Consider the following 25,928-nt stretch of genomic DNA (forward strand, 5'->3'; position numbering starts at 1 on the left):
CAATTGCAGAGCTCGAGGCACAGAAGGCGGCGCGCATCCAAGACCGCACGGCAGCAAGACAACGCATCGGCACAATTGGCAGGGAGTCGGCCAACACGCAGAGCGAGCTGAGCACGTTGGACATTGACGAGGGCGCCGAAGCAGTGCTCCGGACCGAAATGAAGGAGCTCGAGGCAAGGATAGAGACGGCAAAGGCCGAGGAAGCAGCCGTAGACCTGGATTCCCAGATCAAAATCACAAATGACGGTATTTGGACTCTCGAGGCCCAGGCCGCAAAGCTAAGTAGGGAGCTGGTCGACTGCACCCGGCTGGCATCGGAACGTGCACAGCTCGATCTGCGCAAAAAGCAGCTGACTGAGAGGCGACGGGACTTGGAGATTCTCACAAGCACGTGGAACCAGCAGCTGTCTGCAATTCTCGGGCAAGAATGGCAGCCCGAGATCATTGAGGCCGACTTCCAGACGGCTCTCCAGCGACAGAACAAGGTCGTGGCCGAGTGCAGGAAGAAGAAGGACACGACGCAACAGGAGCTGAAGCAGCTCGAATTCAAACTCTCGACGGCGCGTGAGAAGCACAGCAAGTTGTCCACAGAGAAGGAAAACAGCAAGCGCGGCATCGTAGCGGTGCTCAAGCAGATGAAAGACGAGTCCGACGCAGTCCCTCGCGTCGAGCAGTTCCCAGAGGTGCTCGAGCAGACCGAGGCCCAGCTACACGAGGTCGAGTCGCAGCTTTCAGTATACGATGCGGCGAAGAGCTTCTACATGGGAATCAAGGATGCCGCCGAACACTCAAACACGTGTAAGCTGTGCGACCGGGACTTCAACGGCAATGCCGCGGCCAGGACAAAGGTTCTGGCCAGGGCGAATAAGATGATCTTCGAAGAGGGAAAGGCAGAGCTTGTAGAGGATCAGGCCGGCTGCAAGGATGACCTCCAGCTCCTCCGGCCCATGCGCTCGCGGTACGAGACATATCAGCGACTCGACAAGGAGCTTCCGCCAATAAACAAGGAAATGGCTGCGCTGTCGTCGCAGAAGGAGGAGCTGATCCGTCGCCTCGAGGATCAAGACGTGGTCTTCCGAGAGGCCGAGGACAAGCGGCTGGAGATGGACACGCTGAGCAAGAACGTGCTGAAGATTTCTCAGACGTGCAAGGACATTGCGGATTCGGAGCGGCAGATTGAGAGATCGCAGCAGTCTTCGGGCATCGCGACGCGGAGTGCCGAGGAAATCAACGAGGAGCAGACCACATGCGCCGAGCAAACGAGACTAGCCCAAAGCAAACTGAGCAAACTGACGACGGAGAGGCAGCGCATGAAGGACCACGTCGCCCAGCTAGAGCTAGAGAGGGTCGAGCTGAGGCACAAGATCAGCAACGCCATCCAACAGCTGCAACGGAAGAAGAGCCTCCAGGATGCGATCCGGAGATTCAAGGACGAGCAGATGCAGCTCAGGGAAACGATCAAAGAGGCCGACAAGGGCCTCGAGGGAATAGAGCCGCAGATCCTGAGCGCACGGTCGGCGCTCGAGGAAGCCCGCCAACAGGGGCGGGCCAAGGAACAGGCGATTGCCGAGGACCGAGACAAGATCGGAACGACGGTCAGCGAGCTCAGGATGATCAACAACGGCATCCAAGAGTACCTGGACCGGGGCGGGCCGTCGAACCTGGCCACGAACCAGCGGGCAATCGCCAGCCTGGAGACGACCATCGCCAATCTCGAGAGCGAGCTGAGAGACCTGACGGTGCAGATTAATAAGCTGAACAAGGAGATCGACAATAGCGACGCTAAGAAGAGGAACATCAGCGACAACCTGACATATCGCAAGAACCTCCGTGAGCGGGACACGCTCGAGCGCGAGATTGAAGAGCTCGAGTCGCGCAATGCCCGCGAGGACTACGACCGGCTAACGCAGGAGGCCCGCTTCCTCGAGTCGCGCCGGGGCAAGCTGGGCGCGGACCGCGAGCGGCTGATGGGCTCGATGTCGACCAAGGACGAGCAGTTTGCACGCCTCAACGACGAGTACGAGATTGACCTGAAGGACGCCAAGAACCGGTTCAAGGAGTCGCACATCAAGGTGGAGACGACCAAGGCGGCCATTGAAGATCTCGGCCGGGGCACGTCGGCGCTCGACCAGGCCATCATGCAGTACCACTCGCTCAAGATGGAGGAGATCAACCGCACCGTCGGCGAGCTGTGGCAGAGCACGTACCAGGGCACCGACATCGACACGATCCAGATCCGGTCCAACATCGACGCGGGCTCGGGGGCGGGCGCCGGCAAGCGCACCTACAACTACCGCGTCTCCATGGTCAAGGGCGACACTGAGATGGACATGCGCGGCCGCTGTAGCGCGGGCCAGAAGGTGCTGGCCAGCATCATCATCCGCCTGGCGCTCGCCGAGTCGTTTGGCGTTAACTGCGGCCTCATCGCCCTCGATGAGCCCACCACCAACCTCGACAGCGACAACATCCGCAGCCTCGCCGAGAGCCTGCATAACATCATCAAGGCGCGCCAGTCGCAGGGCAACCTCCAGCTCATCGTCATTACCCACGACGAAGAGTTCCTGAAGCACATGCAGTGCAGCGACTTTTGCGACGACTTCTTCCGCGTCAAGCGCGACGAGAAGCAGAACAGCATCATTGTGCGCGAGAGCATTACGCGCATTTCAGAGTAGGCGCTGCGGGTTCTATATATTAATCTGGCGTAGCATCAAGAGTGTACGTAGACGTCGCTTATAACCACCGACGCGAATGGAAATGGAGTTATGGATGTAATGCTGTGAAATCGGAAGCCACCACGTTTTGGGAATATTCATCTAATTCAAGAAAGCAAAAACCACCCCTAGAGACTCCATTTCCCCTTCCCCGTCGTGAGTGACTGAGCTGATAATGACTAAACTTTCAAACATCCAAACATTTGACGCGGACAGACGGCAGAGAACACAAGCCAAGAAAATTAAGACGCTCCCCGACCGTGGCTCCAACCCTCCCATATCGCTCCCGCCAGACACAGACTAGACTAGATTGGAGGTCGACAGACAGCCTAGCTACCGCAGCCGCTAGGGGTATCTTTCTTCTCCTCTCCCCTGCCCCATTGCCTGCCACCGCCTTTTGCCCTTTCATCTCATCCCGGTACTATCCTACGTACGCACTATTGTTACAGCCACTGCAAGGCATGTGTGTGTGTGTGTGCATCAATGGCAGCGAAAAGGACAGCCAGCCAAGCCCCGTAAAAACTGCCCAGCAAAGAGGACGGAGGTCATTTCTGCCTCGATATAAGCAAATTGTGTGCAGCACTGGCTTGCCCTGCCCCTAGGCAATCTAGCTTTGCGTGAGTGTTAGGCGCCGCGTGCTAGTCGTGTCAAGGAAAGAACATCCTGGCCAGAGCCTTCTAGTTACTCTCCTTCTCAGATGGATCTGTCGCCTGCGGTGTACTTGCTACGGTAGTCCATCCTCCATATCGTCATCTTTGTCGTCGCCGCGGGCGTTGCCACTGTCATGCTCTCCTTCTCGGGAGGATCCGCCGGCCTCGGTCTGCTCTGCGCCTGCAGCTGTGCTTGCGGCTGCTGCTTCAGGTGACTGCGGCTCCCTATCCACTATCACAAAGTCTCCCTCGGCGTCTATCTTGAGTTCATCGGCGGCACTTTCGGCGGCTTCCCCTGCCGCCGCGGCTGTTGCCTCTGCGTCGTCCTCGACGCCGCTGCCCGGCTGGTCCTCCTTTACTCGCTTCTTGCTCGGGCCTAGCTCGAGATCGTCATCCGCCTCCCGCTTCGGGCTCTCCGGAACCGTGGCAGCCTCCGGGCTGGCGCCTTCTGTCTTCTGCTGCTTAGGTGGTGACTGCAAGCGTCGTCCGACGGCGGCCTCGACATCGATGCTGCTAATGTCAACGGTTCCGCTTGGTCCGACCGCAAGGTCACTCGTAGTGGCGGTCTGCGAGCCCGTATCAAGAGCCCCAATCTCCTCGGGACCGCGTGCATGCGGTATCTCGTCTTCGTCTTCGCCCTCGGCGGATTCGTTCATTGCGGCATCCTCGTCTGCTACCTCGGAGCTTGCGCCCGTATCGTCCGTGATAAGCGATGGCTCCAGCGAGCCGCCATTGAGGGCGGCAGCGGCAAGCTCTAGCTGCTGCTGCTGCTGTTGTTGTTGCCGGGCTAGCTGGCTCAAAGGTACGACGCCAGCCCGCTGCTCTTGGCGTAGTAGCTCGCCTTGCGTGACGCCGCGCTGAACGAGCGCCGCGCCGGCCCCCATCGACGGGATGCCATTGACCGACACCGACACGGTCTCGATGCTGCCCATACCGTTGGGGCCCTCGATCGTCTCGGTGCTCTCGGTGCGCACCTGACCTTCGAGGGGGCGTCCGCCCGTCGACCCCTGTCCCACAGGACGCGGTTGCTGTTGAACCGGCGACGATGACTGCTCTAGCTGTGGCTGTTGCGGTGGCTGCTGCTGTTGCGCGGGGATCGACCCACTGCCCCCTGCGGCAGAGGATGGCGACAGGCTGCCCGCATCGCTGCTGTCATCACTGCCGCCCCCGTTCGCGTGCCGCGCCAGCCATGGGATGGGCGTCAGCAGGGCGCCGCCCAGCGCCTCGTCAGACCCAATATTATTAGCTGCCGACGTGTTGATGCTCAGGCGGCCACCGGCGCCGCCCACGCCATTAGCTAGCAGAGACATGGCGCCCATGTCTGGTATCGCCGGCGGCAGCGGGTAGATATTGGCGCCGCTCGTTACGTGGACCACGCGATCGAGTGCGTGAAGGTAGGCGACGAGGCCGCGGTAGTGCTGGCGCGGGCGAAGCACGAGCTCGGCCAGCCGCTGAATGGTGTGTGGTGGGAACTGGCTAAAGTTGAGCGTCAGCGTAGACGTGACTTCTTCGAGTTGCGCCGCGATGGCTGCGGGGAGTGTCCCCGTTGACTGTAGCTGGTGTGAGGGTAGAGAATCTTCGCTGGGGTCGGACGGGACCGCCTTGGGGGAGTCGGATGGGGCCGAAGGGGCGGCGACAACCCTGGAGAGAGGCGGCGACGGAGAGGGATTCGCATTCTCCTTGTTGGTCTCCTGCGAGGACAGCGCCGTGTCGGACGAGTCGGGCGGCTCTAACGCGTCCGACGACGGCAGCGGGGCGAGGAAGCGCGGCGAAGGAGGCCGGAGGGGAAGCTGCGGCGGCGGGATATGGGGGATGGAGAATTCGTAGTGGGCGATCTAGACGACGAAATCAATAAGGGTTAATCAGACAGCTCTGCAACTAGCAGAAAGGCATCAATGTAGTCGTCGTGTTTGCGCACCTTGTCAATCCGCGAGACGACGGCGGGGAGCAGGTTCGGCCACAACGGGCTGAGCGCACAGAGAGCCTTTATTAGCGACGCATTCGACATTCAACGTTAGCAGCCGAGGCCCGCCAGCGACCAGCGGCCGCGTCCCAAAGGCTTACTAGTCCATGGACCCATCCTGGGCGACCCTCTTCAGGATGTCATCATCCGTTTCCATCTCCATGTCGGCCATGTCGGTGGTGTGCGATGTAGAGCCAGCAACGATTTGGCGCGTGCTTCGACGGCTGAGGCACACGCGCCGCGACGCTAGAGAAGCCCTGCCACTAACTTTAGGCTGCCGCCAATGGGCCTGCCCCCCAGGGCACAAAACCATAAACTCCGCACTGAAGACGGCTTAAGGCGGCCTGACGTTGCACCAACTCAGAAACCTTAAGCAAGGTGCTTTTGAAAGGTGGCATTCGAATGCGATGTTAATTAAGGTATTGTACGGAGTACAGGCTGCGTAGTATCGCTGCCCCAAGAAACATATCGAGCCAATGTCGAGTTTGATGTGGGCATGGCACTCGGGATAGTTGCTCGAGACCGCTTATAGCTGGCGGGCCACTTCGGGTACTGTATATACTTCAAGTTGCAGAGGGCAACTGTTGGGTGCAGCAATTGCGGGCAGGAACAACCTGTACCCAGTTGATTCAAGTTGAAATTCTTCAAGTTCAAATGATCAACTCTTCACGTATTATCACGGAAGGACAGTGATCCTTACTAGTATGGGTGCCATGTGGTTTTCATGTCTTACCCTAGTGGTTTGTCGTTAGACGACCGTATGTACCATAGGCTCCCCCTTCCATCTTGACGACATGCCGAGGCATACTCTGAAAATACAAGGCGTCGATGATATTTAATATAAATTTCTTCATTTTTAACGATCAGGCGCACTTGTCAGGCTACTACCAAATTCAGGCTGGACTGCGAATTGACCAAGATGCCGTTTTACATTTAGTTCTCTTTGCACGCGGTGACTTGAGGTTTGTTAGCGAAGATACGGATATCGTAGCTCAACGTACATGTACGACAAAGCCAACAGGCTGACCCAAGGCCACGTTAAGTATAAGATCTGCCCTTGGATGGCGATCGCAGTCTTTGATCGCTGTTGAGCCTGAGAAGACAAGGCAGGCTGGCAAGGCAGTTAATGCAGCCACTCTTTCTCGCCCTTGACCGAAAACGGCAAGCGGTGGCGCCAAGACCCATCTGCGGGCGGCACAGCCTCGCTGAACGTGATGCATCACACACGCTTGCCTCTAAGCCTCAACGCTTACTGTGTTCGTTGACGGCAGGGTGCCCACTGCCGATTGGCCCGCATGATTGGGTTGCCGGTCTTTTTGTTCAATGCTCACTTGTTTTTGGCGATCTAAGATAGATAATGGCCTGGAACTAACGGCTCAAGGCTAACAGTCGACAGAGGACATGCCTCACCGTCACTCTTTGGCCTCTACACGCAAAACCGAGGATAAGATGCCTATTTCTACACTGCAGCAAAGTCAAACCCCTACGACCCTTCACCGTAGCCTCATGATCGGTCAGGGCCCGAGACTAGCGTAAGCTTGCTCCATGATGTCGGCTTTACCGGGTTGCAATACCGAAGGGCCTTGAGTTTCGATAAAACAGCGGGGCCTACTACAAGTCATCGACGCAAACCAACACATACAAGTGTTTCCGTTAGATGAATAACACTGCAAGCAACATGTGGTTTCTGTCTTCGTCTTGCACATGTCATATCTCTAGAGTAGGGTTGTGGCTGCGATCCAGTCCTTGCCCGCATGCCCTAGCCAAGGGAAGGATTCAATCGCGGGGCGGTCGCAGGACTGAGGTGGAGGGGGCTCGCGGGTCGCCAGCAAGGCCGGCAGCCAAGAGGGAGACCATCGAATATCGAACCCGCCAATACGAGCCCGCCAGCAAATGAGGGTTGTGCAGATTCTTTCCGCCTGGCTGCATGACAACATAATGCGTAGGCCGCAGTCTGCTATCCTCCTCCTCGTACCTTCTTCAATGGGCGCTGGGTCACTGGGCCGTTTAGTCCCTTGGTAGACCAAGAAGGTTCGACGGCAGGGTGAGACGGGCAAGCGGCGCAATTGCGGCGTCTTCCAGAAGCTGGAACAACCCTTTGAGCTGACGTCTTCACGTGTGCGGAGTAGGACTCAACGGCTGCTGGCTTGATGTGTCTCCGGGCAAGATTTCAATGGTAGCGGCCGATGGGCCCGATCACCAAGGTGACCAGTTCCCGAAAAATCAATTGCTGTCACCGGTCAGTGCACAGCCTCGAGAGGCATTGGCAGAGTGAGCCTGAGCCTGAGTCCTCGGATATGTGGACGGAACTCACCTCCTGGCATGGATGGGTGGTGGAGTTCGTATTGGTGCATATCGTAGTGATTCGTGCAGCTCGCCTTGGATGGGAACCACTACCCTGTTTTTCCAGTTTGCTAGCCCAAGACCCAGGGCGGTCCCTTTGTCGCTCCTAATCCACACAGTACCTCCCTCAACCGCGCAACGTTCCACTCCTAGGTCCTAGGTTGCCTCCTTTTCTTCGCACTTTCTTATCGCGTGTTCGCTACAAACCCTCGCGAAGCCGGCCTCTTGCCCGAAGCCATACTTCAAGTTGCACCTAGGTTTATTTGTCGCAGGCTACTCGCCACGGCGTCCGTTCGCTCGTTCCGACAAACAAGTAGAATTAGGTTGCCAGCGTCCCGATTTGTTCCTGCTGCCCCCTGCCGAAGCGGATCGTCCCCTTGCCAGGTCCTTGTCACGCTCGAACACCTCAACTCCTCGCCCTGTTTCAGTCTGTCCGCGACGAACAGCATTCCAAGCATAATTCCCCTTCCCCTTACAGCAGCAACGCAAACCCCGTCTCTGCGCCCCCGCATCTCTGGACCACCGTCTCGGAGCCAGACACGCGTTGCTACACAGCAGCGCTTCTTTATTCCCCGCGGCCTGCCAACCCATCCGACCGACCGACCGACGCATTTTCGTCTTCCATCTCCGCCTGGCCTGGGCCAACCTCTTTCGCGACCGTCGTCCCCTTATCTCATCCCGTCGCTATAGCTAGCAAAGGGGTGACCCTCGCTAGCAACTTGGGAAACCGCTTCGGCTCCCCCGCAGGAGTCGTCAGAAATTGCCCGTCCTGGCGATCTATAAAGAACAGCGCCGGTCCTACTTGGCCGGTTCGCAGCCCATTTCCAGCCTAGACGGAGCCAACCCTGAGTATCACTACAGGCCAGGCGCCATGGTCCCGTCAGGCGCCGCGAGCTCCCGGAGGGGAAAGACGGAATTCTTGTCCAACAAGTGGGCGAAGCTGTTCTTCTTCGTAGTCGCATTGCAGGCCCTCATCGGCGTGACGTTCGAAGCGTTAGTGCCGACACGGCCCCCCAGCGCTGCGGTACTCGATATACTGACAAACGCGATAGCTACGTCTTTGGCCGGTCCCAAGTAAGCCTAGCGAAGCCGGATATCGACGACCCGACCCTCAATTCCCAGTACAAGACAATACCGACATTCCTCGCCCTCTTCATCTTCGGCTTTCTGTACATGCTGCTCCTGTCGTGGGATGCTCTGCGGCTCAAGAACACGATTCAGATCATTGGCATATGCGTGGCCAACCTCGCGCTGCTCATCTACACAATTCTCCAGATTGACCAGATCAACAACTCGGTGGAGACGCTGCAGCGAAATGGTGTTTTAAAGACGGATGATGCCGACAACAACCTCTGGGCAAAGACAAAGCCGTTTCTCATCGCGATTCCTGCTATCATTGGGGTGGCCTCGGTTGCGCTGGCCTATTTTGCCTATCAGCTTTATCGCGAGTTTGCCTGGGACATCCTGAAGCAGATTGGCGCCGACTATCGCATGAAGAAGCGCTTTCTGCACTACCAGGTAAGTACCCCGATCTCGTCTTGTACCGCAATGCCTTACTAACGGTGAGTTCGTAGGTCTACATTGCCCTGCTCAAGTTTGATTTCTTCTTTTTCCTCGGCTTCACAGTGCAGTTCTTGGTCATCGTCACGGGCAAGACGGATCCCGAACTCGGCCTGACGCTGGCCGCGATTCCCGTCACGATTGCGATTCTGCTCTTCGCGGCCTTCTTCACGCAGCGCGAGAGCAAGATTGGCATGTTCGCCATCATTGTGCTGTACTTTGGCGGCCTGGCCTACTTCTTCTTCAAGCTTGTGCGCATCTACCAGCCGGGCAAGAGTCAGAACTATGATGCCGTCAGACGGTCCCTCACGGCGTTTGCTGTCCTGACCATCATCCTCATCATCTGCACCATCATCAACGCCTTCATCTGCATGAGCAACTTTGGCGCCGGTCTCAAGAACCACCTCGTCCGGCCCAAGGGCCAAGATCCCGAGAAAGACGACTCCAACTCGTATCAAATGCACGACAACAAGGCCCAGCTGCCGAGCCGCATGACCATTGATTGAGAAACCGCACTTGCATATCGGTGTGGAGGACGCGGAATGGCCGAATAGCGGCCGCAATATTCCCAACAAATAACGACTTACGACCCGGTTTCTAAATGGGCGCTCTAGTCTGGAATGGAACTATCTCTTTGTTTTTCTATTCAATATCACAGCGTATAGCAGCGATGGAGGGGGCTTGGCCGGCCCCAAGAATACCTTGGCCAGCTGTTTGTCATTCGGCATTACTTATTTTTATTATGTAACAGCACCCACGACAGGCGTTCTTTTTTTTCTACCTAGCATCCCGCTCAGCCTTTTACGGCGGAGAGAATGGGGCGGGCTAGGAAGGCACGGCGTTCTGGTCACATGGCTTTCGCTGTTTTTTTCCTTTGTGCAACCAATGCGAGCCGTCGCAGCCGCGAGAGAGCGGGCCGCAAGCCTCGCATCATCAGGATATTGTCCATCCGCTGGCTGGTAGGCAAATGATGCTGTTTATAGTGTGGTCGGTCGTGTATGTTTGGCAGGCATGCAGGCAGTGAGGGGAAGGAAAAGAAACATCGGCCAATCTTGTCGGGTTTCTTTGTATGTGCGTGGGAGCGAGGTGGCGAGACAACAGGTTCGTGGGGCAAGTACAAGCGCTGAAGGTTGAAGAGAGACGGCACCGTCTCGAAAGCCAAAAAGAGACAGAAACTAGGTAGCTAGCTATTGGAAGCATTTACAGGTTTTAATCCTTACGCCCAGCAACCACAAGATGTGAGGATAGGTGAATACTAAAGAATCTCATTTAAGAGCCCCTTCTAGACTGAGTAGGAATGTCTCCAGGCCAAGTCTCGTGTATAATGGCCTCAGAGCCTCGCCGGCTGACTTGACTAGCCAACACTGAGGCCGAGGGGAACAGCAGTCTCTCCCTACTCTCGCAAATATTTACACAAGCCATGCATGTCATCTGTGCGACTCGTCCCAAATGAAACTCCAACCTCATACCTGCCTGCGTAACTCCAACAAAATGAGCAGAAAGAAAAGCATAAAAGACCGACCGGCACAGGCGACCGCGAGCAACTTGCTATGTACACGAGCAGCTGAAAAGAGGGGAATGAGAGGCTCTAGTTAGTCTCTCCGCTCTTCCCAGTTGGCATCAAAACAAAACTCCCCAAAAGCAAAACAAACACATTGGCTCATAGAGCACCACGTGCGTTAATCATGGCCGAAATGGTCCCGAGAGCTGCCAGCAATGCCAGGAATCTACGAACGGAAATCGGTTGCGGCTCATCCGCACTCGGTCCAGCTGCGCTACCAAAACTGCGCCGGGCCAGCCGGAGCTGGCTCCCATGCCTGGGCCGCTAATCATGATGGGGGCCGGAGCCGGGCCCGGAGAGTACGATCAGATATGAAGATCCCGCCCGGTAGAGGCTCATGCCCGCCGGCAGGCTCACGTCCAGCGGTACGATAGCGTCTGCAGGTGCCGTCAACGGCCACGGCAGTGCAAGCTGCCTGCCTACCGCAGGCGCGGGAGACGGGCGCATGGAAAGGAGTGTGTCACGATCATATGAACGTCTAGAGACCCTAGGAGACGGCGGCTGCAGTCCCCGCTGCTCGTCCAACGGCAGGACACCAGGGCCCTACAAGATGATGAGCCGTGCGTCTTTGAGCTGGCCCTCGGAGGGGCAGTAGGGGCACTTGAAACGGTTCCCCTTGCACAGCTTCGTCACTGTCTCGCGGGCGAGCACGTGGCCGCAGGGGATCATCATGGGCGGGTTATCCTCGGTGGTCTGCTCCTTGGCCACGGGGCAAACGAAGATGCTGTGGTACATCATACGCTCTGGCAGGGGGGTCGCAAAGGCGAGTTCGTTGGCCGTGGTCCACTCGGTACCCTTGGCCTTAGTCGCCGTCGTGTACTTGATGAGCCAGGGCAGGGCGAGTGCGCCCGCCGTGGCCGCGATGTAGAGCGGCGACTCGGCCGAGAGGCCCAGCAAACTGCAGAACTCGCGCGTGAAGGACGACGCAACCTCGGAGAAGGCGCCGTCGGTGGAAAACACGGAGCGGTACGGCGACCCCGTGATGTTGGGTGCGAATACCACGGCGCTGGCCAGCTGCTGGATCTCGGGCAGGTGGCGCGACTGGAACCGTCCAAAGTTATCCCGCGCGTAGGCCATGGCTCCGGCGCGGCCGTTCTGCTGGTCGTCGGGAAGCCCGTTGACAGCCGGGCCCTTGAATAGCCACACGTACTGCAGCTTGCTTAACTCAAACTCTAGGTTACTGCCACGCGCTTCCAGCTCGGCCGAGTTGGCGCGCGCCCATGCAATCGCCGGCACGAGGTTCCGCAACTTGAGCTCCTGTAACACTCTGTACATCTCCGAGAACTTAGCTTGGAGCTCCTGGGATTGGAACGACGAGAGGTCGTGGCTGTCGCTGCTACTAGACGCCGTCACGGGCGGCGAAGCTTCGGCGTCGGCTTCGCCTTCGACTCCAGCATCGTCATCGTCCTCGTCCATGGGCTCGTCCTGGCCGTCCGACGGCGTGCCCTCGATGTTGTATGGGCTTGCGCTTTGAGCGTCGTCGATAAAGGTCGAGGCGACCGAGAACTGGCCTTCGCGGAGGAGGTGCATGGCTATGGCGCGGTTTATGAGCGGGTGGTGGTCTGCCATGGCATCATGGTCTGCGGGGAGCGGCTTGTATGGAAAGAACTGGGCATCGTCAGCATGGTATGCCCGCCAGCATCTCCATTCCCCATCCAACGGCTGTTCCTACTTTGTCCAGTGCCTTGCCCGTCGCCTTATTGGTCTGCGAAGCATCCTTTAGATTAACGTTGACTGTCTCAAAAGCTACCTTAACGGGGTTCTGGAGCTTCGTCATTGTTAAGCTAGCCGTGTGAGGATCTAATGCTTTTCGAATCGTCAGATTGAGCGCGAGCATTCGAGCAGCCACCGTCAAGGAGACAAACCTCCAGCAACCCTTTCCCTTGCAGCGGTGAGCAGTTCGATGATCTTGTCGACGTTGCTGACCGCCGCAGAAAGCTGCGGCAAGTTGTTTATGTGGTCGAGTTCGTGTTGGAGCCCTTTCGGGTCCGTGTGTTTGTCTGTATCGGCGCCCACCATGCTGGCGGCTGTATTTACGTTTCGTTTGGCTTGGCTTGGCTTGGTTTGGGTTTGAAGGCTGTTTCTGCTACTATCGGTGACTCTCAGGCGCTGCTACCATCTACTTCAATGCTGGGTTTCGTCCCGTTGGATCGCAAGAGGTTTTCGAACAGATGACGTTGTTTCAGATGACTGGTGCGCTGCTTAAATGTTTCTTTTGGGGCGATAGAAAATCGGACAGAGCGACGAGGGAATTTCAGGGCTGTCGGTAGTTTCAAGTCCAGCTATCTAAGCTGTGAGGTGAGTGGTAGTGGGCAGTTCTCATGATAGTTTGTGCCGTACTGTACAGTCTAGGACGTGGTCGCGCCACCCCAATTGAACGGCGCTAATCACGGAGTCCGGTGACGGCAGGGCGACGCACTAAGTTTACCGACTTGGCACTGTACAACATGCCTACCCCGCTAAAGTTCAAGGAAGCGAGTGGCTCGAGCTCTGACGGCCCCCGCAAGCGAGTTCAGAGTCAGGGGCCGGGCAGTGGGTTGCCAGCTGCAATCCTCCCCAGCTGCCCTGCTGCCCTGGTCGTTGAATCGCGATTGCATCATAACTAACCTGCCTACCTAAGCTAGTGTGCTGAACCTGCCGCGGACCTTTGCACCGGAAGCTCTAAGTTGCGGCCCCACGATGAGGCAGACATAGAGTTTTACATCTGTACAGCACCTTACCTTACATGGCATGATCCCACGTTGCGCGCGCGCTTGCCAGCCCTTCCATTAGTCCCCACCATGTCCATGTCCATGCACATGTGCACGCCAACGTCTATGTCCATGTACACGTACACGTACACGGTGTGTCACCGACGTCTCGCCATTGTACACGTGCGGTAGCCAGCCAGTGCCCGGTTCAGAAGCGATGTCGCTGCGGCTTCCATTTCCCGCCTCGGCTCTCGATGGCAGGGCGTACAGAGAAGAGGACCTCCCGCTGGCGAGAACAGCTTCGAACCGATTCACGAGACCGCCGGCGCTCGAGACGGCAGTGCCACAGCACCCCTTCTTGTCTGCCCTTGCTGCAGCTCCCATGGCCACTGCTGCTGCTGCCGCCATGGACCTTGCCCCCCTGCCCCCTCCTTCCCCCCAGCGGCGTCGTGTGGTTCTCCCCGACCCTGTTGCCTTCAAGTGAGCCCCCCCCTTTGCTCGTCTAGTCTCGACAGCCCGCTAAATCGCCCACGCCCAGGTTCCTCGAAGACGATCCCTCGGTCACGGTTGTCGCCCGCAAGCGGGTGCTTCCCGGCTACGAGCTATACCTCGTCGAGCAGTGGGTCTGCTCGCGCCAGACGCCCGCTCTGGTCATCGTAACGTATACGGGCGACCCCAAACACTCGGTCGTTGTGGGCGTCTTGGAGGCGCCCAAGGACGAGAAGGACTGGTCGCAGAGGCTGCGGGTCTATTTCAAGGCCATCCAGCAGTACCATGCCCGGCCCAAGGAGACGGAGCTCGGCGAGTTGATGGTCACCAACCTCAGCAGCTTTCCCTCGGCCCTGACCGTCATCGCCGTTCCTGACGGCGACTTCCGCAGGCACCGCCAAGTTTTCATCGTCAACGAAGATCTCAAGCGTCTGGGGTGCTCGGGCCGCTCCGGTCTTACCCTGTCAGACCCAACGCCGGCCACCCAGGCCAAGTTTGTACAGCTATACAAGACCAGCGACAGGAACACCGTCTCCGACGCGGTGCTGGAGCTGATTAAGCTCTGCCAGATTGCCCTCTTCATATTTGGCAAGCTGGAACAGGAATACGTGGACGGCCTGCTCTGTGACGTGACCGAAACGGCCATCAGCAACTGGTGGACCGAGATAGGCTCGGAATATTTCAATATCGAGCCAACCGACGGCATTCTAGGGCCCACCACTATTGCTGCCCTCTTGGGCATACTGCTGGGAGCGAGGAACCGGCTCAGCTACTGGGGCGCGCCCGTCTCCAAAGACGTCTTCGATATCGACAGCACGAAGAGGGGTGTGGGTACCTTCCAGAAAAATTACAAGTTAGAGAAGACGCGGCGTCTGGACCGGCAGACGCTGCTCAAACTACACAGTGTTACGGCAAAAGCGGCCGCCGGAGATGGGGGCTGGGGGGTTCAGAAGGCGGTCAAATCTACAGTTGCCGAGATTGGCGGCAAGAGGGGCGAGCTGGTCATCGGCATGGTTGGTGGCCGAGACAAGGCCAATATTGGCGATATTGAGACTCTGGATCTGGACAAGTTCATAAGCCTGGCGTACGGCGAGCGGCCAAAGTGGCTGTGGCACGGCAAGCCAAGGAGGACCCAGCACGAACAGTCGGTGCCCGCCTTCGGCAAGGAGCTCAAGGACGACAACACAATACAATCAGTAAGCCGGAGGACGCAGTCGGCGCCCCTGGAAGACGAGCTCGAGGTCAAGAAAAAGGAGGATTCGCCCGGAGTCTACTCGACTTCCCCGCCTGGCTCTGCGCCTGCCATGTCCGACGGCCCCAACGACAGAGACGCTCTACGGAGGACGGTTTTCAAGAGCGTCGCTGGAAAAGTCAGCGACGCTCGCTCAGGGCTAGGTCGCATCAGAGATGCCGTGGGAGGCGGGTTGCGAGGCCACGTGAGCCGGCCCTCGAAAGACGAGAGCCCGGGTCCAGACATGGCCACAGGCGGATATTCGACGCCGAGCATAGCAGCCTTGGCTCAATCATCCGCGAGTTTGACGAGTCCAGTCGCAATTGGTAGGGCATTCACGTGGAAAGTCAAGCCGGAGGAGTACCTAGCGGCGTTGAAAGACAAGGAAGGCGCCGAGGCTGCTCACATCATGGGTCCTGCTGCCGAAGAGAGCGAGAGCCAGCCATCGACAGCCAGGGATGCGCCACAGCTATTTCACGTATCTAAAACTGGCTCGGACGAAATGGTGAGGGACAACTCGGTAGAATCGCACGCTGTTGAAGCTCGGAAAGGCATCGCCAGCAGTAATGGCTCGGCTGCCGGCTCGGCCGCGGAAGAATGCGATCTGCCAACGACGGTCCCGGCCGCAGAGCCCGGTACGGACGTTCCCTTCTCCTTTCTCCAGCGGCGCCATAGCATCAACGGCCCGGGTGGCGCTCCATGCCTCAACGATGCACGATACCCCCGGCGTCTCTCGTTCAGCGAGGCTGAAGACGCTATCTTGCGGTGGCACGAGATCATCGACATTACAGACGCCTCGACCGACGCTCCCGACGTATCCAACGTCCTGGTGCTACAGGCGCAAGCCGAACTTGCCCACAGCCTCTACGACCGTTTGCATGCCATGCAGACAGGCCTTGCGCCGTGGGTGACGGCTAAGCTGCATGGCGTCGAAGAGCTCGACGAGACGTTTGGCGGCCAGCAGTCGGACCTGCAGGCGCTCTACCTCGCGGTGGACGACGCGTACCAGCGCATCCGGCACAGCAGCGGCGAGCTAGTGGCGGAGGAGCGCTCGCGCCTAACTGAAGCCGTCAAGGACGTAGAAGTGCTAGTGGCGAAGCTCGAGTACGAGATCAGCGCGCTGGTGGGGCGCGTCCGCGACGTCGAGGACGGCGTGGCCCAGTTCGAAGCCCAGGTCGCCGACGTGGAGCGCCGCGCCGACGAGCTCAAGACGGTCCTGGAGACGGAGAGCTGGCTGCACTGGTTTGTGCGCACGCTCACGGGAATCGGCACCGGTCCTAATATTACCAGGGGCCCGAGCCAGCGAGGGGAAGCCCTCGACCGGAAGACGTAATAGGGACGAAAGGAGTTTGTTTGCATTGTTTCTTGAGGGCCTGCACAAGGCGGAGTAGTTGGCTTTGGACATATACATAATCAGGGGTTGGTTGGCTTCAGTTGCGCATTAGCATACATACCATATCAGATCAGGAGCGGGACAGCAGGTAAAATATTACAATTAGCACCTTATCAGAATCAATGCAAAGAGGGTGCGAGAGATGGGATACATGTTTTACGCTCGTCGCTCCTGATTAGCCATGCCGTCGGGCCGCCGTCTATCTCAATCCTCTATCGTACAATACATAAGCCTTCTTTACAAGTACAGGACACCGTCCCCGCCACCCAGGTGCTCGCAGACAAATATCGAACAGAGCCAAACCATAGATGCCCCATGAGCCGATTGTTATGGTGGTGATAACGATGATGCGAACCGAAGCCAAGTCGCAGCTATTGGCTTGTTCGTACAAGCGGCAAGCCAACAAATTGGAAAAGGGCGAGCAACACAAATCCCCCATAGAGCTGAAAATCTGAGGGCGCTCTTCTCACCAACGCATCCAAGTGAGAGCCGAAGCGTACGGTATGCAAATTAAAAAGGGGTATGGTTCTTGGGAGTTTTTGTCGGGTGTGCAGTGCGTGTGTTCCGCTTCGTCACCCCTTTACATGCCGAAGCCGCCGCCGCCGCCGCCGCCGCCACCGGCCGCCGCCATGCGCTCCGTCGTCTCCTTTTGTATCTGGTCAAAGATCTTGGCGTGCACGTCAAAAAACTTGGCCGAGCACCGGTCCAGGCACACGGCCTCGCCCTTGGCCAGATCCGATTCGCGGTAGGTCTTGTCTACGCACTTGGCTGAGCACACCCGCGTCATCCTGTGCCGATGTTAGCTTTCATTGAGAAGATGGGATGTGATTTTGGTTGGGGGGGGGGCAACGCACCGGTTGTGCATGTCGGCCATCATCTTCAGCTCGTTCTCGACGGCCGCGATCTTCTCGGCCGACGTAGGCTGCGGCCTGCCAAGGCCGAAGAAAGACATGGTGTGTGTGTTTTGTCGCGGCTTGCTGCTACGAATTGGTGTTCTGGATGCGTGGGCGGGACCAAGGGGCTATGGCTTGCGTTCGTCGTTGCGAAAGTGAATGGCGGGCGTCGTGCGGCTCGAGAGGTATGACGATGGTGCCGCTAGCAAAAAATCCGTCTCTTGCCTCATGGCCCGGGCTTTAATGACTTGCTAGCTCTCGAGTCGCTACTTGGCGGTGCGGCTTATCGTCGGCTAATTCAGATTGCGCTGCTCGTTCTTGGCTAACTCAGTAGACGTGCAGTAAGTACTGTACAGGCCTACGCACGTGCAAGATCCTCATCAAAAAAATTGTTAGCACTGGGTTCTAATTCCGTGCTCCCATAGGCTGGCAAATGGGAGCTCCAGGGCGGGTCCAAACTCCTTAAAAAGTAAGCGAAATCTTTATCCCACTCTCTTCTCATTCGGACGGGCAGCTCTATTTCAAGACAAATCCTGCCACTCAACATGATTGTAAGTTGCCATTCCCACCAGTCAAGCCGTACAACAAACGGCCTTCCCAGGAGCTCCACTCAATGATGAACCAAATTATCAATCTTAGAACCGTTGCGACTGACATGCACTTGTGCGTGCATGATCACAAATGCCTTGTCTGACTGCTGGAGCTCCTGCGTCCCTTGCCTCGTTCTGGCAAGAGCAAGCTGTTGGCAATGGCCAATGCCACCTCTATCGAGACGATGCTAATCAGCATCTCTAGGCGCGATGAGAATAACAACCCCCTCGCTCTCCTTCCTGCGGCCGTACGCCTGGAGGCCGCTCGAGGGCCGGAACGCCGCCTACCTCCGCTTCTACCACCTGGCCCGGCCGCAGGTTGACGAGTCCAACGCCCCCAAGTATCCCAGAATCCGGCACGATGGCGTTTCCATGCGCATCCCGACGTTCCGTGAGAAGTATAAGCATGTCGAGACCGGGGCCGTAGCAGAGGAGGAGGTCACCCTTCACGGCCGGGTTCAATGGATCCGCCGCGCAGGCTCCAAGCTTGTGTTCCTCAACCTCAAGGCCGAGTTTGAGCAAGTGCAGGGCCTATGTAATTTCCGGAAGCTGGAGAGCACCGGCGCCACCCTCGACCGCTTCAAGGAGCTAAGCCGGCTCGTGAAAAGAGGCGACATAATATGTACGTACTGCTTCCCCTCCGATAGCAATATATATAGAAAAATATATATTATATCTTCAGCAGCCCGCTGATCGTAGCTGTGAATAGCTGTTACTGGGAAGGCTACGCGCACACCCACGGGCGAGCTGACAATCGAGGCGACACGCTTGCCCGAGCTCATGTCGCCCACCATTGCCCCTCTGCCGTTCCAGCTAGCCAACGAGGACACGCGGATCCAGCTGCGCCACGTTGACATGCTGGTAAACCGCAAGACAATTGATACACTGCGCCTGCGCTCGTACATCATCAGGCACATGCGCGATTTCTTGGACGAGCGGGGCTTTCTCGAGTTCCAGACGCCCATCCTGGCTGATCACACCGAGGGAGCTGTCGCGCGTCCGTTTACCATCGCCGGGAGTGACTTCCCTGGCCGCGACCTCACGCTGCGTATTGCGCCGGAGCTCTGGCTGAAGCGCCTCGTAGTCGGCGGCGTGGACAAGGTTTTTGAGCTCGGCCCGGCCTTCCGAAACGAAGGCATAGACCTGACCCATAATCCTGAGTTCACCACATGCGAGTTCTACAATGCCTACGCAAGCCTGGACGACCTCATTGCCCTGACCGAGGATTTGATCCGTGGCACCGCCGAGCATTGTCAGAAGCTCATTGCCACCAAGCTCGACTCGCTGCCCTCCATTGACGTAGACGCATTCCGCGGCCCCTTCAAGCAGATGGAGTTTATTCCCTCGCTCGAGTCTTCCTTGGGGTGCCGCTTGCCGGACCTGTCGTCCGAGACTGCCTTGGAAGACCTTGTCGCCATTCTCGAGAGCGAGGACATTGCTGTCGAAAGACCTCTCCCCACGCTGCCCCAGCTCCTCGACAGGCTGTCGGGCCTCTACATGGAACCGCATTCTCTCAAGGCGCCGCTCTTCATCACCAACCACCCTGTGTGCATGTCTCCGCTCTCCAAGAGCTTTGTGTGTCCCAAGACGGGCCAGGCCGTGTCGGCACGGACCGAGCTGTTTGTCCTCGGGAGGGAGCTGGCCAACATGTATGAGGAGGAGAACGACCCCGCCGCCCAGCGGCTAAAGTTCCTCGACCAGGCCAAGCACCGCGTCCCCCTGAATCCAGATGACCCCGTCATCATCGACGAGAGCTACATCCAGGCTCTGGAGTCTGGCCTGCCGCCCACCGGCGGCTGGGGCTGCGGTATCGAACGCCTGGTCATGCTGTTCTCGGGTGCGTCGAGGATCAGCGAGTGCTTGAGCTTTGGCAACCTGAAGAACGTCATGGGCATGTCCACTCTGAGGGCTGTTCCCGTCCCGGAACCGTCCGAGGCGGCTTCCGAGAAGGGGCAATGATGAGGCCGTTTCCCATGTATGCTAGGTGGTCAACCCGTGCTGTTAATTGCACCGCTGGCCCGTGTACCCTTGACTGGATTGTATTGCGACCCTGGAAGTGTACTGTACGATATTAGCCCGTGTACCATAGTAGACGTCATATTAGCGAAGAGAATTAGATACCCATACGCAATTCTTGATCAGCTCTCTGCAATTCAAATGTGTTTGTGGTGGTTTTACGCAGGCCTCATGTTTTAGACGCCCTCCAGACGCCAGGGAGCAATACCACTTGAACACAGAAAATCACGGGGTCCAGAGTCACACGGTCACGCAGGAGAGAAAGTGTCAATGTGCGGATTTCAATATCAATCCTTATGTGACTGCCTAGGTAGTTTCGAGCTCTATAGGATGGCCTCTCTAAGAGACAATTTATGGTATACAACTCCGAATATGAAAAGCCAGCCATCGATCCATCTATCTCTCCGATTCCTCCTCACAAAGAAGGCCAAGGATATGTCTCTCTTCTTCTTTTTCTCTCTCCCAATCTCCATCTCCATCTCGTGCGTGCTCCTTTCTTGAGGGCCGCCGAATCTAAGAAAAGAAAACCTCCAAAGCCTCCCCAATGGTGATGCCGGAAGAATGATGGATGCTGCGATGTGTTTGCTAGCCTCGAATAAAAGAAAAGAAGAAGAAAATGGGGTCGTATCCATGTGCCCAGTCTGTCGTCCATCTAATTGTTGCGGGCAATGAAGAGATGCCGCTTCGTTGTAAGACAAGAAAAGAAGAGCGCGATAAATACAAGAAGTGCTTCTTTTTTTTTCTGGTTGCTGGTTTTGCGAGGGGGTTTTCTTTCTTCTTTCTTGGGGGGTTTTCTTTGACGGCAGGTCATGTCGTTTCGTCGCATCATGGGATGTCGTGTGTGTCGTCGTAATGCAAGAACGCCCACTGCTCGAAAGGAAGAGGAAAGCGGACAACGAAAAGAAAGGAAGCTGTCCTGCCTAGCCATTTACCATACTCCCTAGCGGTGTGGAGTCGATTCCCACTTAGGATCCCGGCCGTTCCAGGCATTATCATTAGAGAACGACTGATTTCCTGGGCACCACATCAAGTGCAGGTCATTTTCAACTCTGCCTCGGGACCACATCATCACGTCCCTGTCAAACTCATTCTGCCTCATCCGTACTTCGTGCATGACCATACGACGGTCTTCCTCGCGCCTTGGATTTTTCACGACATCCCAAAGCTCATTGATGACACGCGGGTGGTGAAGATACCCGGTGGGGATGAAGTCTGGGTCAGTTTCCTTGTTGCCCTGGTATCCGTTCATGACGCGCTTGATAAATGCACGTCCCCACATCTCATCGGTCTTTCGATTCCATCCAAAACCATGGTTGAAGAGCTCCTCGGGCTGGATGACCGTCTGGCCAGCTGGGGTCGTGCAAAGCGTACTCGGCTTCTTTGCTGGGTGTTCTCTCTGGGGACCCCCTTGGCTGTGATCGACGGGACCGAACTCCTGGTGCATCCGATAGTGCAACCGCCGCAATGACGCTCCAATATTGTCCGAACCTTCGGCCACAGGCTCTGGATATAGCGGGGCCAGCTTTCCCGGCTCAATGTTCTTGTAATAGCGATGGCAGTTATCAATATGCCTAGCAATCCAAAAGCCCAATTTCATTGAGTATTCTTCTTCCTCACAACTGCGGGTACTCCAGTTAATGAGAACCTGGAGGGCGGTGTTCTCATGCGGGCTTTGCGGCACAACCCAATGAACGCGGCCTCCATCAGCTGCCGTTGTCGACTGCGACTCGTAGTTTGGTTGCTGCGCGGCAGCTGCAGGTTGCTGCAGGTTGCCCGAGGTTTGCTGTGTAATCTTCTCGAGCCTTGCAGTTTCCGCGGCCCTGCTTACCGGAGTGTTGGGGTTTAACCCTCGCATGTAGACGGGAGTACTGTCCTTCGCTCCCGGGTAGAGATACGCGTTTGTCGCAGCGTTTATCCAGTGCCGGAAATGGGAATCCTCGCACTCATTGACAAATTGTACCGCTTGGCAACCATAGCAATCTCTTGTCTTGTATCGGAATAGGGACAGTGGGGGCGACGCCCGGCAACTAGTGCATTGCTGTCTCTCCTGACGATAGTCGATCGATGGTGCCGACTTCTGAAGCCGGCGCATTTTTCGAGGCAAATTGCCTAGCTCGACATTGTCGCCCGACAGGGCGGCAGTCAGGTCTGCCGTGAACCTATTCCAAAGCTGCACCTCATCTTCCGGTCCTTGTCCACGGGCGATTTCCACCTCCCATGCGATGACTGCGTCTCGAGCTTTGAAAGCCCAGAGCTCCGGGCCGGGGAGACGGCACACGAATGTGAAAAAGGATTCGTGCAGGTCAAGCGGGTCAAATCCGACCATTTTGCACACTTGCCGGCAACCCAAAACCAGGGCGAAAACAGACTTGGGAATGTGGAAAGTCGGGACATGGTGGGTCACACCGTACGACCCCTTGCGGTTCGGATCATTTGGGCCTGCGAAGAACTGCGGACCAAAATCGAAACGAATGTAGCCATGCTTTGCGCCAGGGCTGCGTGGGTTGGCCGCAATGACTCGAAGCAAGCTTGGCAGCTTTGTGTAGTCCATCAATAGGCATTGTTGGATAGACACCGTTTCGAGGTTTGGCATCTGCTGGACGAGAAGTTCAAACGCTTTGACGTTGAAAAACGGAAGTTTGTGGAACGTGATGTGTCGGAAATCTGAGAAATCGGACTGGAAAACCTTGATCATTGCAGCAAGCCTTGCACAGTAGCTTTGCTCGGTTTCAGTGTTCCATCCGCTTGACGTGATCACCAAACCCCGGTCCTGGATGGTAGACTTAGTCGTCACGCCTCTCTCGGGGATGTATGGCGGGGGGGCTTCCGACATGATGTTCCAAACCGCGGTCCAGGAAGCAACCACGCGAGCCACGGGCTTGGATGTCATCCCCAGAGACGTAATGTCAGCCATAGACGGACGGAGCTCTTCAATGATGGGGCCAGCAATTAGGTAGATGCTGAAAACCATCATGAATGTGGCGGGCCCGCTGTTGACACCCGTCCATGTAACAGCTGTATTGTCGGCGGCAGCTGCATTGTCGGCGAAAATGAAAGAGGCGGGAAAAATCTCGAATGACTGTCGATCCTTGTTGTCTCGAGCTGACAACTGCTCATTGAACAGCGCAAGTTCGCCACACTCGACATAGACTAGTCTGAGATTGGCCAGCTCTTGACCCTTTTTGTTGAAGATAGGTTGGAGGTGACGGCGGGCATCGAGTCTTTTGGCGAGATCTAGTTGATATTTGACCGTCGCTCGATTCTTTTGCTTCACAGCCATCACTTCATCATTCAATTCTTGCTTCTTTTTCTTGGACAATCTGTCGAAATCCTCTGGCGTTTTTGGCAGCGCATCCTGCAGGGAAAGCAGGGAAAGCCACTGTCGGTTCTCGCTGTTGAAAACCAACTTAGTACCGGGCTTGGCAGAGGGCTTGGTGGTAGGCTTGGCGACAGTGACAGCTGGGCCTGATTGAGACTGACCATTTTTGCCTAATCGTGTCATGTTGTATTGTGGTTTATTGGTTTCAATGAAGGTGTCAAATTAGAGAATGAAGGCGTGGGGGGTTGGTTTGGTGAGTACTGAGAGGATCGAAAAAGATCTTGGAGGGAAAGAAGACGAAGAGGAGGGCCGAGGGGTCCAGGGAAGAGTTTTCAAAGGGGGGCTAGAGGGGAGGCAGGTCGTTTTGCAGTGCCCGAGTTCTGTGCTATTGTCCTATTATTGAAACCCCTTTTTTTTTCAATACGAAAGGGGTACGAGTGAAGGCATTGACACTCCCGAATCGAAGATAGAGCCGACCACTGAATCTCATTGGTTGTCCACACAATCGAGCAAAATCGAAGCACCCAATCACAGCGGTTCCTATTATTCTTTAAATCCCGGGGAATTCGCGGTGGCTGGGGAAGGGTTTGTGCCCATCTGAACCGTTTTCACACTGTAGAGATTGTGTAAGTTGGGAATAGAAATGCCCAGGGGACAGTAGGAGCACTGCTCTCACCTACCGTGCTCGCCGTACTGCGTACTGTATGGTGTGCCTGCAAACGGGCGAAATGCCTCGAGTTTGTGGGCAGAAAATTTTCGTCGGATGGTAGGTGGTACCAGGTGAAAGGTAGGGGGGGGTAAAGTAGCTATTATCAGATGGTTTGTGAGCAATTGGCGCAAAATAGGACCCAATTGGCACCCAATTGGCAAGTTATGGGCATAGATTACGGCTGTGGATTTCTGTAGGAATGGATTTGGATGAGGCCGGAGAGTGGATGTGATTTGTGAAGCAGTCTCGCAGGTGGCCCTTCCAGTGGTGGCTATGATGCAGGTTTTTGTCCTTTTTGCTCAATTTCCGTGGCAAAGCTCCTGGAACGAACAGTGTAGGTGGTGATGAGGGAGATAAATGGTGGGGTGTCTAGGAGAGATTCGGAAGGAGATAAGAAGCGGTGAGCGCCTACCTACACTGGATGCCAAGAAGGGGGTAAAAGAGGTTTGAAGAGGGTATGAAGGGGTGAAGTGCGGTCTGCTGCTGCGAGTGGTAAGATGTCCAGCAGCTACGGCGAGGAAGGCCAAATGAAGGGGCGCTCTTAATGTTCGAGTAGACTCGAGCAGGAAGGACGTCGTGATTAGGGTCAAAGGGTATCCCTTTCTCAAAGGGTCACCACAGTGAGGAACCTTGGAGGTGTAGTTACATACCGGAAAAAAAGCAGCGATTGAGCCCCTAGCAGATGACAAACCGAGTCTCGGAGGACACAGTCGAAAGATTGAGCAAGCCTTTTGAAGCGCAGACGATTCCAGGGGTGGGGGAGCGAATGAGAGGTACCGCGGTCTCAGAGAGGAGGCTGCCGTCGATTAATAGATAAGCGAATGTAGTCGACCAGGTCAAGGGCGCCTCCAGGTAGGTGTTAAAGATACCATCAATGGTAGCCCTATTAGATCCAGCCTATGTGGAGGATAGTACCTTATGGTTTAAAGCCGGGCTGTCCAAAATCTCAAGAAAAGCAATTCTTCCCCATCCCTGTATTGCCCCAATGCTTGACCAGGCAATCTTCCCCGGCCTGAACACGCAAACGGTGCTTGCTAATCTGAATACTACCAGGCTGGGTACCCTCTCGCGTGAGCTATTTTCGTGCCCGGACCGCGCAACGGTGGCCCTGGGGATATAGCAATGAAAGAGATTGTGTAGGAGGCTGTATTGGTTTCCTGTCGTCCTGGCGATCACCGCCCCTTCTACAGCCCTACAGGTGGGTCTTACCCTTGGCTGGCAACGTGATCGTGGCTTCCTTGACATGCGGTCTGCCCAAATGCCTCGAGAGGCCGACCGTCCAGTTGGTGACTGGCATTGCGTTACCGACACAGACCATTAGGTAGGCGCAGACAGTCACCTCCGCAGCAAGGTGCTATTGAGACTACTAACATCACGTTTTACTACACAGCTTGAGACAGCGCACGAGAGCCGTCGGCCTAGTGTCGGGGACGAAGCAGTGGGAAGCGAGAATCACAGCATTCGGCGACAAGCAGGCGCTTCCAACGTCGCCGACAAGCTCGGAGCGGCACCTGACTTGTCGACGACGACAAGGATAAGAAATGATAGGCCAGCAACGTGACACCCATGGCTGAGGTGCCGTGAGAATGGTCGACCACGAGCACATGTTCTCAAGCCCCGAGCACGACGAGCCCAGTCTTTAATAATCGCCGGGACCCATGTGCCGGGCATAAACATCCATATCGATCGTTCACCTCGACGGCATCGTTGTAGGGCCGCAGCAGACATATCGACCCATCGAGAAACTCGTTGCTCGAGGACAAGCAATAATCCCCCCTAGCAAACCAACCGCGCATCTCTTCTTAGCAAC

General features: G+C 56.5%; 8 protein-coding genes across 8 annotated transcripts; 3 read left to right on the forward strand and 5 right to left on the reverse strand.

Annotated features, from left to right (window-relative positions):
- Positions 1 to 3,708: 3,708 nt before the first annotated feature.
- B0T26DRAFT_599321 (uncharacterized protein) lies at positions 3,709 to 5,321 on the reverse strand (the record flags this gene model as incomplete). The annotated part of the gene is made up of 4 exons (XM_060435691.1): positions 3,709 to 4,340; positions 4,467 to 4,911; positions 5,002 to 5,196; positions 5,280 to 5,321. Coding segments are annotated over 4 exons (1,314 nt in total), but the record flags the coding sequence as incomplete, so codon positions are not given.
- A 3,088-nt stretch (positions 5,322 to 8,409) lies between these two features.
- B0T26DRAFT_82711 (uncharacterized protein) lies at positions 8,410 to 9,888 on the forward strand. Its single transcript, XM_060447435.1, has 3 exons — positions 8,410 to 8,660; positions 8,720 to 9,185; positions 9,242 to 9,888. The coding sequence occupies exons 1-3, from the start codon at positions 8,539 to 8,541 to the stop codon at positions 9,731 to 9,733; spliced, it is 1,080 nt and encodes a 359-aa protein (XP_060303700.1). The 5' UTR covers positions 8,410 to 8,538; the 3' UTR covers positions 9,734 to 9,888.
- A 187-nt stretch (positions 9,889 to 10,075) lies between these two features.
- On the reverse strand, positions 10,076 to 10,446 carry B0T26DRAFT_689746 (uncharacterized protein). Its single transcript, XM_060441054.1, has one exon. The coding sequence runs from the start codon at positions 10,425 to 10,427 to the stop codon at positions 10,161 to 10,163; it is 267 nt and encodes an 88-aa protein (XP_060303701.1). The 5' UTR covers positions 10,428 to 10,446; the 3' UTR covers positions 10,076 to 10,160.
- Positions 10,447 to 11,331: 885 nt separating this feature from the next.
- B0T26DRAFT_635473 (CTLH/CRA C-terminal to lish motif domain-containing protein) lies at positions 11,332 to 12,807 on the reverse strand (the record flags this gene model as incomplete). The annotated part of the gene is made up of 3 exons (XM_060436726.1): positions 11,332 to 12,396; positions 12,461 to 12,594; positions 12,654 to 12,807. The coding sequence occupies 3 exons, from the start codon at positions 12,805 to 12,807 to the stop codon at positions 11,332 to 11,334; spliced, it is 1,353 nt and encodes a 450-aa protein (XP_060303702.1).
- Positions 12,808 to 13,695: 888 nt separating this feature from the next.
- B0T26DRAFT_746685 (uncharacterized protein) lies at positions 13,696 to 16,531 on the forward strand (the record flags this gene model as incomplete). The annotated part of the gene is made up of 2 exons (XM_060444728.1): positions 13,696 to 13,958; positions 14,017 to 16,531. The coding sequence occupies 2 exons, from the start codon at positions 13,696 to 13,698 to the stop codon at positions 16,529 to 16,531; spliced, it is 2,778 nt and encodes a 925-aa protein (XP_060303703.1).
- A 640-nt stretch (positions 16,532 to 17,171) lies between these two features.
- B0T26DRAFT_631744 (Tim10/DDP family zinc finger-domain-containing protein) lies at positions 17,172 to 17,543 on the reverse strand (the record flags this gene model as incomplete). The annotated part of the gene is made up of 2 exons (XM_060436384.1): positions 17,172 to 17,379; positions 17,446 to 17,543. The coding sequence occupies 2 exons, from the start codon at positions 17,541 to 17,543 to the stop codon at positions 17,172 to 17,174; spliced, it is 306 nt and encodes a 101-aa protein (XP_060303704.1).
- A 741-nt stretch (positions 17,544 to 18,284) lies between these two features.
- B0T26DRAFT_737342 (uncharacterized protein) lies at positions 18,285 to 20,400 on the forward strand (the record flags this gene model as incomplete). The annotated part of the gene is made up of 3 exons (XM_060443433.1): positions 18,285 to 18,696; positions 18,784 to 19,969; positions 20,271 to 20,400. The coding sequence occupies 3 exons, from the start codon at positions 18,285 to 18,287 to the stop codon at positions 20,398 to 20,400; spliced, it is 1,728 nt and encodes a 575-aa protein (XP_060303705.1).
- Positions 20,401 to 21,030: 630 nt separating this feature from the next.
- Positions 21,031 to 23,370, reverse strand: B0T26DRAFT_746688 (uncharacterized protein; the record flags this gene model as incomplete). The annotated part of the gene is made up of 1 exon (XM_060444729.1): positions 21,031 to 23,370. One exon carries the CDS (start codon positions 23,368 to 23,370, stop codon positions 21,031 to 21,033), a length of 2,340 nt encoding a protein of 779 aa, XP_060303706.1.
- Between the last annotated feature and the right edge of the window lie 2,558 nt (positions 23,371 to 25,928).

The sequence above is a fragment of the Lasiosphaeria miniovina genome, assembly GCF_030549165.1.
Source record: "Lasiosphaeria miniovina strain SMH2392-1A chromosome Unknown B0T26scaffold_1, whole genome shotgun sequence".
NCBI lineage: Eukaryota > Fungi > Ascomycota > Sordariomycetes > Sordariales > Lasiosphaeriaceae > Lasiosphaeria > Lasiosphaeria miniovina.

Excerpts from the sequence above, each read along its gene's own strand:
- B0T26DRAFT_82711 (XM_060447435.1), top strand. The coding sequence starts at position 8,539 with ATGGTCCCGTCAGGCGCCGCGAGCTCCCGGAGGGGAAAGACGGAATTC. Across the intron at positions 8,661-8,719 it reads ATCGGCGTGACGTTCGAAGC|CTACGTCTTTGGCCGGTCCC; the intron begins GTTAGTGCCGAC and ends CAAACGCGATAG. Across the intron at positions 9,186-9,241 it reads AGCGCTTTCTGCACTACCAG|GTCTACATTGCCCTGCTCAA; the intron begins GTAAGTACCCCG and ends GTGAGTTCGTAG.
- B0T26DRAFT_689746 (XM_060441054.1), bottom strand. The coding sequence starts at position 10,427 with ATGCTTCCAATAGCTAGCTACCTAGTTTCTGTCTCTTTTTGGCTTTCG.